Source organism: Myotis yumanensis, unplaced genomic scaffold (genome assembly GCF_028538775.1).
Source record: "Myotis yumanensis isolate MYYU_CA2020_CCGP unplaced genomic scaffold, mMyoYum1.0.hap1 SCAF_5, whole genome shotgun sequence".
Lineage (NCBI taxonomy): Eukaryota > Metazoa > Chordata > Mammalia > Chiroptera > Vespertilionidae > Myotis > Myotis yumanensis.
In genome coordinates, this window is record NW_027223756.1 from 91145392 (window position 1) to 91162883 (window position 17492).

The 17492-nt window shown below is 56.8% G+C and overlaps 2 protein-coding genes across 3 annotated transcripts; one reads left to right on the forward strand and one right to left on the reverse strand.

Moving 5' to 3' along the window:
* Window positions 1-91: 91 nt before the first annotated feature.
* Window positions 92-7333, forward strand: DDX49 (DEAD-box helicase 49). Its single transcript, XM_070416485.1, has 13 exons — window positions 92-226; window positions 999-1122; window positions 2086-2171; window positions 2260-2381; window positions 2706-2893; window positions 3047-3187; window positions 4106-4181; window positions 4459-4535; window positions 4717-4814; window positions 5823-5897; window positions 6467-6555; window positions 6655-6726; window positions 6813-7333. The coding sequence occupies exons 1-13, from the start codon at window positions 112-114 to the stop codon at window positions 7038-7040; spliced, it is 1491 nt and encodes a 496-aa protein (XP_070272586.1). The 5' UTR covers window positions 92-111; the 3' UTR covers window positions 7041-7333.
* An 89-nt stretch (window positions 7334-7422) lies between these two features.
* Window positions 7423-15794, reverse strand: HOMER3 (homer scaffold protein 3). Of its 2 annotated transcripts, none has more exons than XM_070416486.1 (10): window positions 15662-15794; window positions 13914-13995; window positions 13677-13833; window positions 13315-13446; window positions 11496-11603; window positions 10634-10758; window positions 9805-9961; window positions 9387-9512; window positions 9209-9295; window positions 7423-8400 (listed from the first exon to the last, which is right to left on the reverse strand). In XM_070416486.1, exons 2-10 carry the CDS (start codon window positions 13925-13927, stop codon window positions 8209-8211), a joined length of 1098 nt encoding a protein of 365 aa, XP_070272587.1. In that variant the 5' UTR covers window positions 13928-13995; window positions 15662-15794; the 3' UTR covers window positions 7423-8208. The 2 variants fall into 2 exon arrangements, with proteins under 2 accessions (XP_070272587.1, XP_070272588.1); XM_070416487.1 differs by having other exon boundaries at window positions 7425-8400; window positions 9402-9512.
* Window positions 15795-17492: the final 1698 nt, after the last annotated feature.

Consider the following 17492-nt stretch of genomic DNA (forward strand, 5'->3'; position numbering starts at 1 on the left):
TTAAGAGGGTGGAACCACACAGGAGTCGGAACCAATCAATGGGACATTTTCATACGTCATTGGCACGCGCCGGAAGCGCGGCTCACCGGAGTTCAGCGGCAGGCAGCGAGGATGGCCGGGTTCGCTGAGCTCGGTCTGTCCTCGTGGCTCGTGGAACAATGTCGGCAGCTGGGTTTGAAGCAGCCCACACCCGTGCAGCTCGGCTGCATCCCCGCCATCCTGGAAGGTGAGTGCCTCTTCCCCAGGAGGCATCTCCGCTTCTGTGCCTCCTCCATTCCCTTGATCCATGCTGGTCCGGAGAGGCGAGGGGCAGCCTCGGGCGTCTCAGGTAGCCTGGTTCCGGAGGCAGACATGGCAGTGTTGTTAACGTTTAGGCTGCACGACTCACTGTGTGTCCGCGCACAAGTGATGTAACCCTGAAACGTCTATAGTCTCAGAACTCAGGGAGGTTTTGGTGAATGACTAACCGATAGTACCGGGAAAATTGAATAGAACTTGCACTACTGTTTTCATTTTATAAATGGAAACTGAGGCTGTCAAGTTTACTGGTAGATCCAGGACTCTGATTCCGTGACTGCACTTTGCCATTGCAGAGATGCCCACAGGAAGCCTAGGCCGTGGCAAGTTGACAGGTTAAATAAACAAAGGTGAAAGAATCAATAGGGAGCATAAGATGCAGATTGGAGGAGGGCATTCTAAGTTCCCCGGGCTCAGATGATGGTGGTGGTGGGGAGGGTTGTCAAAATGAGGTACTAGTTAGTAGCATCTCGAGTCATGGATATGGGGTTCCAGTCCAGCCTGCCACTCACTGGTTGTGTTCCGGGGCAAATCTCTGAGTCTCAGTTCCCCCTTCTGTTAAATGGGAATGATAATGGTCTCTCCTTCCTAGAACTTGTCAGTATGCCTGGAATGGAAAGGGCATGGGCCGGTATCAGTAACTGTTCAATGGAACACCTGTCCACACCTAAACTGTTGATGTTGCTTTGCCCTCTGCCCAGGTCGGGACTGCCTGGGCTGTGCTAAGACAGGCAGTGGCAAGACGGCAGCATTTGTCTTGCCCATCTTGCAGAAACTCTCTGAGGATCCCTATGGCATCTTCTGCCTTGTCCTGACACCCACCAGGTGAGCCCCCCATAGGCCTCTTGGGTGAGTTAACCAGTTGTGTTCTCTTGGACAAGTGACTTTCCTTCTCTTTGCCGTACTCACCCTGTGTGCAAAGTGGGGACAGAAATGCCCCCCTCTTCAGAGTGCTGCAGAATTAAACAAGATAGTGTGTGGAAAATGCTTGGCACAGAGCTTGATTCAGGGCAAGCACTGGACAGACAGGAACTGTCAGTAGCCTTGTAGCTTAAGAATAGGCACCTCTCTTGTTCTTGGTCATAAAGATGTGGTGGTTGACATGGTAAGTTTTGTAATGACAGGAGAGGTAGGCACTGCATGCTATGAGAGTGTGGCCTGGGAATGGGTGGTGTCAAGGAAGGCTACAGTCAGGGTTCCTTAAAAGATGAGAAGGGTCTCTCAAAGGGACAAGTTTGGGGAAAAGTAATCTAGGCAGAGCGAACTGCTAATACACTCATGCAGAGGTGTGAGGGGCAGGGAACAGGAAGGGCATTGGGGGCTGGGCACATTAGAGCCAGCTTGAGAAGGGCCTTGAATGCCAGGTTATAATTGGATCTGAGGGAGACGGCGAGACAAGAGGCCAGGGAGTGGGGACATGGGCTGAGGAAAGGCCTGGTTGGAGCCAGGGCCAAGGGGCAGAGAGGAGGGCACTTGGACACTGGCTACCCCCAGGGCAGGAGGGTTTCAGGCCTTGGTGACTGGTGTCAAGGCCATTGCTGAGAACATGGGAGGAGGAGAGGCCAGTAGGGGAGGGGCCCTGGGCTGTTCTGGGGTCCAGTCTGAAGGGGGAAGGGTCCACACAGGCCTCCAACGCTAATTGTCAGAGTTTTTGTCCAAAGGAGACTGGAAGCCATGGAGGGTGTGTGAACAGAGGAGAGCAGGTCGGGAAGCCCTGGGGGTGGAGATGGGAATGGGAGACAGGTACAAAACCTCTGTGTTACCCAGCCCGCTCCTTCACACCTACAGGGAGCTGGCCTACCAGATTGCAGAGCAGTTCCGGGTCCTGGGGAAGCCTCTGGGCCTGAAAGACTGCATCATCGTTGGCGGCATGGGTACGGGGGCCCCAGGGAGGCTTTGGGTATGGGACCCCTACAGTCTTGGACCACCTGCCCAGCCCCACCTCTTGCCCTCCACCTGCAGACATGGTGGCCCAGGCCCTGGAGCTCTCCCGGAAACCACATGTGGTCATCGCCACGCCAGGGCGCCTGGCTGACCACCTCCGCAGCTCCAACACGTTCAGCATCAAGAAAATCCGCTTCCTGGTGAGTTGGCCTGGGCACTGATTCATCCATTTGGAAAACAGGTCCCACAGGCCATCCAGCAGAATGTTAGGAATGTCACAAGGATAGCTCAGAGACCCACAAGAGGTAGTCTGTACCTGTGGGGGTGGTTGGGAGCAGGGCTTGTCTAAAGAAGTGACATTGGAGCTGAGACAGGTGATGGAGCAGGACCTCCAAGACCTCAAGTCTTGGAGGTCCTGCTCATGGTCAAAGCTGGGAAGGAGGAATATGGGGGAGGCAGGCCAGCCTTGGACAGCACACTCACCCCAAACCCACTACCACTACCCGCTGCTGCTGGCGTTGCAGGTGATGGACGAGGCAGACCGGCTGTTGGAGCAGGGCTGCACTGACTTTACCGTAGACCTGGAAGCCATCCTGGCAGCGGTGCCGGCCCGCAGGCAGACGCTGCTCTTCAGTGCCACCCTGACTGACACACTAAAGGAGCTGCAGGGCCTGGCCACCAACCAGCCCTTCTTCTGGGAGGCTCAAGCCCCGTGAGTCCACAGCCACATTCCGGGGGTGTCGGGGGCAGGCAGAGGTGGTGGTGGGGTTACACCCAATACACCCAATGGAGATAATTGCCCATAGGTGGGCAGGGCATTGGCCGAATTCAACAGAAGGGGAAACTGAGGCCTACCCCTTCCCAGGGTGCGCACGGTAGAACAGCTAGACCAGCGCTACCTGCTGGTGCCTGAGAAGGTCAAGGACGCCTACTTGGTCCACCTGATCCAGAAGTTCCATGATGAGCATGAAGACTGGTCCATCATCATCTTCACCAACACATGCAAGTGAGCTTGGTGGGCCCGCTTCCCACAGACTTCCATGGAGGCCCAAGAGGTGGCCCGAGGTCACAGGTGGGAGGCACACAGCCAGTCTCTGCACTCCAGGGCCTCTGCTCAGACCAGAGGTTTTGAGAGATTTGCTCAAAGCGGCTCAGAACAAGCCACTCACCAGGATCACATCTTCTGAAGGTGGAGCCAGGAATGGGGGTTTCTCAGATCTGCCCTTAACATGAAAGCCAGGCTGTCCCCATTCTTGGAGCAGCCTATTCACTATGGTCTAAGGCAGTGATGGAGAACCTTTTGAGCTCGGTGTGTTAGCATTTTGAAAAACCCTAACTTAACTCTGGTGCCCTGTCACATACAGAAATGTTTTGATATTTGCAACCATAGTAAAACAAAGACGTATATTTTTGATATTTATTTTATATATTTAAATGCCATTTAACAAAGAAAAATCAACCAAAAAAATGAGTTCGCGTGTCACCTCTGACACGCGTGTCATAGGTTCGCCATCACTGGTCTAAGGTCCCTGAGGCCCAGAGCAGCAGCACCCACACCCGGGGCTGTGCTCCCCATAGTCCCAGGGGACTTTTGACTCTTCTGAAGCATGTGCAGGGATTGTCAAGAGGCTGTAGACTGTTCTGACATGAGCCAGTAGGTGGGCAGTCCATACCGCATTGATGGGACCCCGAAGAACTTACTGGCTACCTGAAAAGTCTGGGTGTGGGGCTGACTTTGCTGGCTTAGGCTAGGAGTTAGCAGAGAGGATGTCAGTGGGCAAGGCACCCTGCACCTTAGCTTGTCCTTGCCTGTCTGTGCAGGGGCACCTGTCTGGGGTCCTAGGCAGGGTTGGGGTGGGGGGGCAAAGAGCACTTTCCCAGGACCCCAGCTTTGTAGGGGCTAAAAGTGCATTCTTCCCACCAGGACCTGCCAGGTCCTGTGCATGATGCTACGAAAGTTCAACTTCCCCACTGTGGCTCTGCATTCTATGATGAAACAGGTGAGGAGACCCCCACCTGCTCTCCTTGCCTGTGATTCCTCCCAGCCTCTGGGCCTTTGCGTAGGCTCTTCCCTCTGCCTGGTACACTCTTCCTGCCACCCCCCTTCGCCCTGTTCTGGCTTTTTTAGTCATCTCCCTCCCTGGACTGTGAGCCCTGTGAGGGCAGGACCATCCTGGCCTCAGCCCTGTCCTAGGCCTCATACAGTAAGTGCTCATTGACTAAGATGGTATCTGACCCCCGTCCCCATTCCCCCAATTCTTCCCTGATCCGGCTCAGAAAGAACGCTTTGCTGCCCTGGCCAAGTTTAAGTCCAGCATCTATCGGATCCTGATCGCAACAGACGTGGCCTCCCGGTGAGCAGAATACTCCGTCCTATGTGCTGGCCCGGTGACACCCCCACAACGGCCAGAGCAGAGGGGGAGGCTGGCCTCGGGCAAGGATTGGGCAACCCGTTTCACTGCTAAGTGACCTTGGGTGAGTCCCAGCATCGGTTTTACCATGTGGACAGTGGTGCTGATCGGCCTCTGCCTCTAGGGGCCTGGACATTCCCACAGTGCAGGTGGTCATTAACCACAATACCCCCGGGCTCCCAAAGATCTACATCCACCGAGTTGGCCGGACAGCCCGTGCAGGTAAGTAGACAGGGTGGGATGGCCTTTGGGGAACCATCCCTCCAGCTTGCCCACACCATGAGGAGCCAAAGTCATGAGCTAGTGGGGCATGTGGTGGGATACAGCCCCAGGCGAAAGCTGTTGGGGAACTGTCCTTTTAAAAGCAAAGGTGGGGGTACTTTGGTTTTTTCATGGAACCTACATCTGTCTCTGGGGACATAGCATATACTGCCCCAATCCTCATCAATCCCTGTTGCCTCACTTCAGTCCTCTTAAACTGTCAGGCTGCCAATTGGCACCTTGCAGTGGGTGGGTAGATGTGGTATTGCCTATGGGATTTGGTGTCCAAGTTTAACCCCTCACTGTGACCTTAGCCAGTGGCCAAGGAGATATCCATCTCTCTGATCCCCAGCTCTAACAGGGAGGAGTGCTGCATTTGTGAGATTTTGTCATGCCTGGAGTGGAGAGAAGCTTTCTGGGGCTGTACTGGTCCTGCCCCTTCTCTCCTGCCCTGTGGCCTCAGGCAGATCACATCAGCTTTCTGGACCTTACTGCTTTGTCAAATGCTGGGTAACGAGAACATGATGTCTGTTTGAGGCTGCTCCAAGGATCACGGGCCTGGTCAGCTGTCAGCGCTGGTTCAGCACTGGCCATTGTCACAGAAACGGAACGGAGAAACTGGCATGCAGAAATCTGGGCTGAGGCCTGTCACAGCTTACTGCTGCCATAACTCAGCCTGGGCTCCCTGGTAGCCATGCCAAAAAGGGAATCAGCCACATCACCTGCTCCAATTAGGGCCAAGCTGGCAAGAGAGCCACCTCTCCCTGGTGTCCTGCAGCTCAGCTCTCCTGGGCAGATCACCCACTACACAGGTCTTGCTGGGGGTCAAGCCCTGATACCCCAGGCTTCCTTTACCTGCCCCCACCTACCCACCAAGTTCTGTTCCTCTCAAGAGGAGTCCTGACCTGTCTCTTGACCCCTCATCCTGGCCCCTGGCACACAGCAGGTAACTGTGGTATGTCCTTACAGGGCGGCAGGGACAGGCCATTACACTGGTGACACAGTATGACATCCACCTGCTTCATGCCATCGAGGAGCAAATCAGTGAGTAAGGGGACAGGAGTGGGATACCTACCTACCTTCTCACACGAGTAAACTTTCCTTCCTATACATCCCCCAAAGAAGTTTCTTTTGCCCAATTATTGAAAGTGAAGCTCCCCATAATGGCCATCTGGTGGGCAAGGACTGGTTTCTGAGACCTTGTGTGGGTGGTCCCTGTGAATAGGTCCAAGGCTCTAGGGATGAGGCTTGAGTCTGTTTAAAACCCCCTTCAGGTAGTTTAATGTGTAGCCAAGACCAAGAACCACGAGGGCATGTCTAATCACCAGTGACTCCTCAAATTCAGAAACAACTTGACTTTAGAGAACACTGCCCAAAAAAGTACTTTGCCCCCCCAATCCAGTTCTTAGTATTGGTAAACACACACACACACACAAAAGCAGTCTGTGTCTTACTTCGGTCTGAAATCCCAGATCTTGCCCACCTGACTTTTATCTGTTAAGACCCCCAGACACCTTGCATGCCCCCCCCCACACACACACTGGGAACTCACTATTGGCTGAAATTCCTCTTCCTGTCATGTCTGCCCCCTCCCCCCACCCTTGTCCCCACAGAGAAGCAGCTGGAGAAGTTCCTGGTGGAGGAGGCTGAGGTGGAGCAGATTCTCACCCAGGTCAACGTGGTGCGGAGGGAATGTGAGATTGTGAGTGTCCAGGAGCTGATCCTTGGGACCCAGGGTGCTCCCTTCGAGATGGGAACTACCCCCCATGACAGCCTCTCCCTCTCCCCCACCCAACCCCAGAAACTTGAGGCAACCAACTTTGATGAAAAGAAGGAAATTAACAAGCGGAAGCAGCTGATCCTGGAGGGAAAGGTGAGGGCTGAGCCAGCAGGTGGGAGGCAAGGTTCCTGAGGTAGGGAGTAACCAGCTCGGCCATCTCCCTGTCCTCCCCGAGCCAGGACCCTGACCTGGAGGCCAAGCGCAAGGCTGAGCTGGCCAAGATCAAGCAGAAGAACCGGCGCTTCAAGGAGCAGGTGGAGCACGCGTTGCAGCGGCAGAAGGCCAGTGGGACTGGCCACAGGGGCCGTCGACCCAAAGCCCGACCTGAGGCCCGCTCAGGCCCAGGGCCTGGCCTAAGGCCCACTCAGCCCCTACCTGCCCAGCCTAAGACTCCTTCATCAAACTGAGGGTTGGAGAGTTGGAGGGCAGTTTTCCCCTCCCAAGCTGCCCAGTGCCCCTCAGTGGAGCCCATGGATGCCCACATTGTGCAGTACATGGCTCCCCTACTCTGTGGCCCCAACTGGCTCCTTCTCGAAGCCTTGGCCCAAAGTCAAGCTATCAAGGGAAGAACACTGGCCATGTGGTTGGGCCCATCTCCATAAACAGTGACTCCAGCCCAGGGTCACTGAAGGGGGTGCTGTGGGCCCAAAAGTGAAGGTGTGTCATTTGCGGGAGATAATAAATGGGTCTTTTGACTTGCCCAGTCTGACTCGGGGCACAGGAGTAGGAGAGGAGGGTATGGCTTCCTGTGCCTTTTAAGTCCCCTGGGACCTAATGTCACTCCACCACCCCCCACCCCCACCCCCAATTCTTCATTCCTGTTGGGCCAGGCCCAAAACTGAACTGCAGTGCTGGCTGTTCCAGGTGGGTGACCTTGGGTTGGTGAGTCCCTCAGGGTCAGTTTCCTCGTCTGTAAGTGGACATAGCAACTGCACCTCTTCAGATGTGGCCATGAGGTTGGTGAGATCATCCTCTTCTCTGGAGAACATGGTTGTGGTCTTTAATGCCTGCCCACCTCATCAAATCTAGGGTTTGCAGCCAGGGTGAAGGGAGGCTGAACCAGGGCCACCTAAGTCCAAACTGGTCTAGACAACATGCGCTGAGCCCCAGGGGATGGGGGCAGCAGGACCAGGCAGCTGTGTGGCCTAGCCCCTCCCCGATCCCCCCGCCACACACACACTTGGGCTCTGAGCCTCATCCTGCTCGCCTCGAGTAACTTTCCAGCCCTACATGAGCAGAGGACAGCTAGGATGTATTGGAGAGGAGACAGGAGAAGGTCCAATGACAACATTTAGTGTCCACCCACCACACACACACAGTCATGCTTAGAAATGTAATCTGGGCACCAGCATGTGCCCTGGTGGAGAGTCTAGAAATCTTACACAACGAAAAGCCCCCAGTAGCCCCTAAGCTGTAAGCAGCCAAGCCCTCTATTGGCTGTCAGCCCTGGTCCCTGCCAGGGCAAGTGGCCTGCTGGGCCGCCTGCGGCCAGCCCATGCCCCAAATGGTAAGCATTTGTGTAGAGCCTGCTCCCATAGGCTCCAGCTCCTACAAGGACTGGTGGCCAGGCCAGGCTCACGGAGCACCCTCGGCTAGGCGGGCCAGGCCCTCCCGCAGCTCGCTCAGCTCGAACAGTCTGACGTCCAGCAGCTGTGCGGCCCGGCCCACCTCAGCCCTTGCCCGTTCCCGCTCAGCCCGAGCCTCCTCCAGGCTGCGCTCTGTCATCCGCAGCTGGTGCTCCAACTCCACGTTTCGGGTTTCCAGGTCCTGCAGGGAGAGGGTGGGCAGGGTTACCAGCCCTGATTGGGGGCATGTTTCCGAGTGCCATCTCCACAGTTCCCACTGTGGGCCAAGTCCCCCTCCGTCTCTTGATCTCCCTTGGCCCAAAGTCAAGCTATCAAGGGAAGAACACTGGCCATGTGGTTGGGCCCATCTCCATAAACAGTGACTCCAGCCCAGGGTCACTGAAGGGGGTGCTGTCAGCCCTGGCCACTTGCCCTGTGCTGAAGACACTCCCTGCTCCCCCAGCCAATTTGAACACCACAGAACTGATGACGGCCCTCTTCTGAAAGCCCTCCTGTGACCCATCAGGCTGGGGATGAAATCTACACATCCCCTTCCTCCTTTCTCATTCCTACTCAGCCTCACTGGTTTTGTGGTTCCTTAGACACACTGATACCCTCCCCGTCTCAGGGCCTTTGAGGACATGCCCCATGACTGTTTCTTGGATAAAGTTTTTTAGCAAAAGCCAGCCCAGCCAGACCTGTGTTCAAATGCAGGCTGGGGAGGTGTGAGGACTTGATGCAGTCAAGAAGCTCAGCAGGGATTCAAAAATTGCCAGTTGAGTAAATGGATCTAAAACGTACCAAGAACAACCGTTTACAAGCCACCTCAGACCTTCCATGCATCTGCTCTTCCCAGTCCTTCACCTTAGGTAGATGTCTTCCTGACCCCACTTAGAGATGGAGAAACAGGCCAAAGGGGACCAGCCAGGAAGGGAAGAGACTAAATCTGTGTCACACCAGAAGCTGGCTGCCCAAGTGCAGTCACCCCATCTCCTGGCAACCACACACACCTGCACCTTCTGTTGCGTCTCCTCCCGATCCACTGCATCAGGGGCCTCTCGGGGCACACTGGCCTGGCTCTTGAGAGTCTGGATCTCCTAGTGGAGAAGAGTTCCCAGGGTGTTCTGGGGGTCCTGGCTCTCCCACGGGAGGTCAGGGAAGGTGAGGCCTGGGGACACACATACTCACATGCTCAGTGCTCACCTGGTCCTTGGTCTGCACTAAGGACTCCAGCTGTTCCAGCGCCTGGCCTGGCCCCTCTTTCTCACTGACTGGGGCCGGCTCTGTGGCTGCCTGGGCCTCCAGTTCAGCCACCTGGGTGGACAGAATGATCAGCACCTCTCTGGGGAATCTGCCTTCTGCTCAGTCCCGCCCCCTCTGCTTGGAGTTACCACCCCACCCCTGGCAGGGAAGACTTTAGGGTCTGACACCCCTTTGGGGTGGGCGCTAAATCAGACCCATTTTACAGAGCATGAAACTAAAGCTCCGGGAAGTAACCTAGAGAGATCACATAGCCAGTTGGTGAACCCAGGACAGGCAGGACATGCTCCGGCAGGGCTCCACAGTTGCCGGAGGCCTAGGGTCTCAGAGGGAAGGGTGCCCTCACCCGCTGCCGCAGCCGCTCGGCCTCTGCGCGCTGTGCCTCGAGCTGCTGCCTCCACTGGGCGGCGGCCGCGTTGGCCTCTCTCAGGGCGCTCGCCAACTTGTTGTTGCTGTCCTGCAGCGCGAAGAACTCGGCCTCCCACTGCACCTCGCCCACGGAGCTGCGGGGACGCAGGGGTCGGCATCGGGTCGAGCCAGCCCGGCCACGCTAGGCTAGGGGCGGGGCCACGCCAGGCTAGGGGCGGGGCAGCACGAGAGGGGGCGGGGCAGACCTAGGCTGGGGGCGGGGCTATGGCGGGCGGGCGGTTTGGGAGGCGGGGCCACGCTGGACAGTGCTGGGAACTGTACGATGGGCCGAGGCGGGGCGGGCGTGGGGGCGGAGCCAAGGCGCGGAAGTCCGGGCAGGCGGGTCCTGCCGGAGGGTGAATGGGACTGGGCGGTGCGATCCCTGCAATAGGCGGGGTAGGTACAGGCGCCGGGTGTTTGTTCAGAGACAATGGGAATGCGGCGGGAGCCCGGGTCAGCCCACCGGGACCCAGCCAGGCGGGGTGGGGTTGGGAGGCTCCGTGGGGTAGAACTATCCGGAGGAGGCGTGAGCGGGGCGGGGGCAGGGTCATCCCTCGGAAGGCGTGGCCAAAGCGGAGCGCGTGCAAGGGCGCGGTCGGCTCCCGAACTCCGGAAGAGGCAGGATTGTTGGGGTCACCCGCCTCCGGGTCCCAGGCTTTGGGTCCATGGTCAGATCCGCCGCCCGTCGCGCCTGGGCGGCTTCTGAGAAGCGGCTCGCGCACCCCCACCTCCTGCCGCGGCGCGGTACCCCGCCCGACCCCCCTCACCCCTCGGACAGCATCTTCTTGAGCCGCTCTCGCTCGGCGGGGCCAGGGGCTTCCGCGCTCTGACTGCGGAACAGCTTCTCGTCGCTGGGGGGGCCATTGGTGCTGATGAGGGGGCTCGGGGGCACCTAAGGGTGTGGACAGAAGCGGGGTTACGGGAGGAGGGGTGTCAGTCAAGGACCGGTTAGAAGATCATGGTTAGGCTCAGGGCTGATGTTACTGAGGTCATGGCTGAGAGCAGGCGCCCTTCCCCTCTCACCCCTCCTCCATGGTTCCCCGTGGCCCCCCTAGACCAGAGTTCTGGACTCTGGCCCCCAACCTGGCCTGCCTGAGCTCTCACCAATTCCCCAGCAGCAAACCTGACGCAGGTCAGTCTAAACCCAGAGATACTCGAAATCTGCCCTTGGGGACATGGGGAGCAACCTGTAACCTTAGGAACAGGACCCCGCTGGGGCCAAATTTCAACATCCATTTCAGGAAGCCCTCTCCACCAAGCTGAATTTGTTATGAATTCACCTCAGGAGCCCTGAGGGCAGGGGCCAGCCTGCCTTTTCATTTTTGTAACCCCAGTCCAGCCTTGGGCCTGGTACACAGTAGGTGGTTAATAAATTACACAGTAAATTCATGGGGGAAACTGCCCGGGAACAGTTCTTTACTCCACCCCCTCAGCCATCTCAACTTCCAGGAGGCCACATTCCCCCTGACATGATCCATGGCACCCACACTCCTCTTCCGTGGCCTCTGCCACAATTTGTGAGCATCTGGTTCTGGGCACCAGCACATCACAACGCAGGAACAGCCCAGCCCCCCCTCCCTCCCCCCACCCCTCATATCGCTGGGCAGGCATGGGACAGGGAGTACTGACCTGATGAGTGGAGAGCCCCAGGGCTGGACTGGTGAGCTCCCCCCCATCCTGAGATTTCTCCCTCGCCAGCCTCGCTGCTTCCTTCACTTCCTGGAACTTCTCAGCAAACTGAGGAGGGGGGACAGAAACAGTCAGTCAACAAACTCCTGGCCCCCTCCCCTGGGGCCCCAGCCCGTTACCATCCAGCCAGAACCATCCCTGTCACTTACAAAGGGAACGCTGCAGCCCCTCATCTCATGAACCGGGAAAGTGGAAGAAGGCTTGGAAAATGATGTCCCAAAGGGCAGAGTGAGCTTGAGAGCAGCGGGTGGGATGTTCATGGGGGAGGCTTACATTGAGCCACCCTGAGAAAGGAATCGCCTTTCCCTCTCCATCGAGCTTATTTCAGCAAGGAGAGCCTCAGGTGGGTGCTAATCTGTCTAATGCGTAGAACACATGCAAATATCCTTTTTTTTTTTTTAAGATAATATAGCAAAAGTGGAGATTTATTGAAGAACAAGTACAGACTCTCAAGTGGGGATGGGGAAAGAGTCCCCCAAATATCCTTGTATGACAAAGAGAAAACAGGTCTTGGGACCTCAGCCCTAGCCAGTGAGAAAGTGATTGTCCTGTTCTCATTTTTGTTATATTAATTTTTGTTTGTTTTCAAGATATGTTTTTATTGATTTCAGAGCCTGCAACCCAGGCATGTGCTCTTGACCAGAATTGAAGGCCGACGCTTTATCCACTAAGCCAAACCGGCTAGGGCAGTTTGAAAATACTTTTTTCTGTTTGTTTGTTTGTTTGTTTTTATTTTTTATTTCTTAAAGTATTACAAAGAGTATTACTGAAAATACTTTTTAGAGGAAATATTTAGCACTGGCTGGTTTGGCTCAGTAGATAGAGCGTCAGCCTGGGGATTGAAGGGTCCCAGGTTCGATTCTGGTCGGGGGCACATGCCCAGGTTGCTGGCTCAATCCTCAGTGTGGGGCATGCAGAAGGCAGCCCATCAACAATTCTCTGTCATCATTGATGTTTCTATCTTTGTCCCTCTCCCTTCCTCTCTGAAATCAATAAAAATATATTTTAAAAAATAAAATAAAATAAATATTTAGTTATACAGCCACTTGATTTGTGCAAAGGGGCTGGCGCAATTCACTGGGGGCAAATGGTCTTTTCAAAAATGGCCCAAGATCACTGGGCCAGTGTGGGTCAGTGGTTGAGCATCGACCTATGGATTCCAGGTCAGGGCACATGCCCAGGTTGTGGACTCAATCCCCAGTAGGGGGTGTGCAAGAGGCAGCGGTGTTTCTGTTTCTCCCTCTCTCTTCCTCTCTGTAAAAATAAATAAAATATATATTTTTAAAAATGACCCAAGATCAACTGGATACTACTGTGGGAATAAATACTTCTACCATACACTACCCACAGAAGTAAATTCAAGACCTAAATATGAAAGGAAAACGAACGCTAATAGAAGAAAATCGTCATGCCCTCAGCGGGAATCAGAGAGCACAAACCAACCATCCAGGGAAACCATGGATAAAGCAATACTGACGTCTAAAGACAGCAGAGGGTGGAGGGCAGGGATGATACAGTGCTAGTGTGTGTGGGGAAGCACCCGGCCCATTCCTGGGACCCAGAGAGGGGCAAGGTGTGTTGAAATTGGAGGTGTCCTACAGAGCTGGGATGTGAATCAGGGAACAGGGAAGGGCTTCTGGCTTGTCCACTTCTGCAGCTGGAAAGGTGGAGGCCCAGCACCTAGCCAGGGGCCCCAATGCACCCAAGAGATGACACAGACCCAGCCCTGTCCCTCCCACCATGTACCCTTGAGGCCCACCTGGGTTAGATGCTGTTCAGAAGCAAAGCCAAGGCCGTAGACAGTGTTGGCACGACTGTCTGCCCATTGTCCAAACTTCTGGGAGGTTTTGGTAAAGGTCATGTTGGGGGTGACAGTACTATTGATAATGGCCTGGGGAAAGGAGAGGAAAGTTAAAGGTCAATGGAACTGTTAAATAATGAACATGAGAGCAACTAGGGTATCACTTTATATGAGTGCCTCCAAGGTCCTTGTCGGAGCCATGTCACGAGGAAGAGACTGGGGCCCAGAAAGGGTCAGGGCTCCTCTAGACCTGTCCCTGGGCACACAGCAAGGCCACAACCAGATCCAGGCCCACCACCCCAACCAGGCCCTGCCAGGACCTTGGCACCCCCAATGCTGATGATTCGGTAGACGTTTCTGGTGGCATCATAGAAGTAGGAGACAGTGAGTGCATGCTTGCCCGCAGGGATCCAGTTCCGCTTGGTAGCTGGGTCGATCTGGAACACATGTGCCCTGGTGCTGAAGATGGGCTGCTCCCTGCATGGGGAGAGGGTGCTCAGTGGGGACTAGGCACCCCCAGAGGGCTCAGGGCCAAGCCGGTGGGGGCAGGGGCTCACCTGGCTGTGGACATTGGTCAGGCTGGGCTAGGTGGGCTCCAAGGGGCAGCCAGAGAGGTGGCAGGAGCTGCTGGTTCGGCCTCTGGGGTAGAAAGGACTTGTGAGTGTCCCCCAGGACAGGCTGAGGGAGGCCAAGCAGGTCCAACCTCAGGACTCACCACCAGGTGCACCATTCATGGAATTTCAACCCAAAAGGTGAGAGAATCAGTAGATCACTCAGATCAAGGAGACCCTGCCTCTCTCCACCTGGAGAAGCTCCTACAACACCCTGGGCAAGAGATGGCTGTCCGAGAGGAGTCCGAGAGGTGGCCCCTGGCTTCTCAGCATAAACCTAGCATCATCTGGGTTATTAAAACCTTGGTGAAGCCCCCTCAGTCTCAGGGTGGGTTGAGGAGGCCAAAGCCAGCTCCCCTTCAATACTTTCCACACAATCACCTATTGCTCCTCAAGCCAGAGCCTCCAGCAAAAACTGGCATCACCAGGTGCCTACTGGGAGACCAATCCCCACTGGCCTCCCAGAGCACAGACTCGGTGTCAAAGTCCAATCAGGGAGCCCCCATCTTTGTCAAAAAGACAAGATGCAGCCAAACAGGACCACCCTGGTACCCACTACCAGGTCTCCCATCACCACTCACTCCCAATACCAAGGGGGCTGAGTGGAACCAAGGTTGAATATGGGCTCCCCACACGCCTCTCTCTAGCCACCACCCCACAGAAGCCAGGAATAGATGCGGGGGGCAGGGGCATGGGGGGGATTTTTTTGACCCTCCCCCTGCCCCTCAAACTTGCATCCAGAGTATCTGCAGGGGACTCAGGAGGGACCTGGGGGAGGGGAGGCAAGTTGGGGGAAGGGACGCCCGGGCTTAGTGGTCTCCGTGGTCGAGGGGGACTGCACCCCCACCCGAGTCCTGGGCAGCTGCTGTCCTGGTCACGGGGTCTGAAACCCGAGCCCCTGATGGGGGAGGGGCGACAGCTCTGGCCGAGGTTGTGGGCAGTCCTGGGTCAGTCTGGGGCTCCGGGGTCCCAGGAACGCCGGCCCTTCCGGACGGGGCGCTCCTGCTGTGACTTGCGCGTTTGGGAAAAGTTACTCACCAACTAGTCATGCCCCTTACGCCTCGGGCCGCGAGGCGCCCGGAGGGGGCCCCACCCCGCCCGGTGCCCGGGATCCTTAACCGCTTGTGCGGGCGAAGCCCACCCAGGTGCCCCGGTCCGGGATCCTGACAGTCAGGATCGAGTCCCCACACGCGTCGGGAGTGGGGCGCCCAGTGCGCGCCGAAACTTCGGGATATGCGGTCCCCAACCTCGGGACTGCAAGATCCCCGTGACGACCCGGATCCGGGTCCAGAACTTCGGGACCATATTATCTGCCTCCTCCAACCCCAGGCCCATAATTTCGGGGATCCTCCGCGCCGCCCCGATTCTTGAACTTTGGGGACCCTCTGCCCCCTTCCATGCCCAGGTCCAGAATTTCGGGGTCCCTTCGCACCTCCCCAGGTCTGGAACTTCGGAGACACCTTCGCAGCCTCCTGCAGGGCTGGGCGAGGAACTTTGGGAAGCTCTCCCTGTCCCCTTCCCGACCCGAGCTACGGAACTTGGCCCCTGAGCCCCCGCAAGACCGGGTGCTTCGGAGCTTCCCGGACCGCCCTCAGCCTCCGTATCCAGAACTTCGGGGCTCCCTGCGCCCTCCCCCGGCCCGGGAACTTCGGGGCCCCCCGCGCCAGCACGTAGTCTCGGTTGGCCAGGCTCACCCTGCCGGCTGGGCTCCCCGTGAGTGTCCCGGCGGAGTCGGGTGCGGCCCGCGGCGCCGACTCCCCGCGCCCTCCGCGCCGCCCGCGCCTTTGTCTGCGCTGCCGCTGCCGCCTGCGCCGCCTCCGGTCCCATTGCAACGGGTCCCGACGCAGCCGCCGCCCGCCCCGCCGCCCCGCCTCCCCGCCTCCCTGCCTCCCCGCCCCTCCACATCCCCGAGGTCTCCCGCAGCTCCCCCTGCCGGCCCTCCGCGGCGGGGCGGGGCGGGCCGGGGGAAGGAGGTTGGAGAGCCCGGTGCAATGGGGAAAGGGCTGGGAGGGCGGCGAGTAAGGGTGGGTAAGGGGGTTGGGGTGAGGCACGGACATTGACCCAGACCCAGAGACAGAGAGACTGGGGGGAGAGGCAGAGACGCAGAGACGGGCAGACAGAGAACTGTAACTATGTGGCAAGACAACTGTGACAAAGCCAACGACGGCCGGATGATGTGTGTTAGGGTCCCGGAATCCAGGGTGGAGGGAATGAATGTCGGTGTCCAGTTCCCACCACATGGGCGAGTCAGCTGGAGGTCCGCATGGCTGGATTGCTCCTCTGGTCAGAGGCAGTGCACCCCTGCACATACATGTCAGGATCGCATGTTCATATACACGGTGATCACCTCCCCCGCCCCAAGTCACAGAACGCCATTGCATGCCTGAAGCTCTGCGCCTCGCCACAGTTAAGCTTTCTGACCACTCAGAGGTTTTGCTTTTCCTTTTCTCTGTCACATCTCCTTTCCCTCTTATTTCTGTTCCCCGGACAAGAATCACACATCTGAGCTAGTAGCTACCTTCAAACTGCCGTTAGGTGAATTCTGGAGACTTATTCTCAGGCCAAGATCTGAGTTTACTTCCTCCAGGACTTTGCCCACGCTGTTCCCTCCACCAGGCACACCCTTCCTTCAGACTCATATCTGCCTTGTCCTTCCAGGCTGGGCTCCACGGTCGCTCTTCTTCTAGAAGCTTCTCAGACCAACTTGGGCTTGGAAAGGATCTCACCCTATCCTGCCCCAGGCCCCCCTCCCTTTCTGTGATATCCCTGATGTGTGTTACCTGTTTATTTGTTCAACTGTGGCCAGATCTGGGCACTCCTGGTGGGCAGGCACATCCTGGACCCCCAGCCTCACTGGGGAAATGGAAGCACAGACTCTGCTTCTAACTTCACAAAGGCATCTGCACCAGCAAAAGATTTGGCTTTGCTCTCAGGCCCGAAGCCACAAAATGCATGAACAAAGAGAATGCCGTCTGTTCTGTGCAGAGTGACTTTTCCTTATTACCAAAAATATAATTAAAAAAAAAAAAGTAACTGGAAAGGTGCCGGCAGGACCAAGGCTTCTGGAAGTCACCCAGGGTGTGCTGAATGCTGGGCTACTCCGGCTCGGTAGCTAAGGGCCGCTTGGCCTTTCTGTGGGGAGGGGCCCAGGCCAAATTTCCTCCTTGTGTGGGCAGAAGGCAACAGCAGGAGAGAAAGTGGGGAGGTGAATCCTTTCCTGGGTTCCCCTCAGGCTCTAGGAGGGGCTGGGACAGTGCTGGCCTTGAGCAGCCCTAACCTGATATTGTCTTAGTCAAGTCCAAACTGAGGGAGCGGCTTTGTCAATTCGGACTTGATTTTTCTCACCTGGAGAATGGGCTGATGCTCACGGGGCTGAGGTGGGGGAGGAGGCAGGGAGGATCCAGCTGACACCAGTAGCTCCTCACTGTCCCCTGGATATAGACACAGACTGAGGCCCCTTCTCCTTGCAGGGCAGAGAGGCTGACTAGAAGCAACAGCTTGAAGAAGGACATGAGGGAACGAGCA

Bases quoted from the DNA above. Each gene is read 5' to 3' on its own strand.
- DDX49 (XM_070416485.1), top strand. From the start codon at position 112: ATGGCCGGGTTCGCTGAGCTCGGTCTGTCCTCGTGGCTCGTGGAACAA. The intron at 4,182-4,458 runs GTGAGGAGACCC...GATCCGGCTCAG, and splicing joins TGCATTCTATGATGAAACAG to AAAGAACGCTTTGCTGCCCT. The intron at 4,815-5,822 runs GTAAGTAGACAG...ATGTCCTTACAG, and splicing joins TGGCCGGACAGCCCGTGCAG to GGCGGCAGGGACAGGCCATT.
- HOMER3 (XM_070416486.1), bottom strand. The intron at 11,604-13,314 runs GTGGGCCTCAAG...CCCCCTCCTCAG, and splicing joins CTGAACAGCATCTAACCCAG to TTTGCTGAGAAGTTCCAGGA. The intron at 9,296-9,386 runs GTGAGTATGTGT...CTTCTCCACTAG, and splicing joins ACCAGGTGAGCACTGAGCAT to GAGATCCAGACTCTCAAGAG.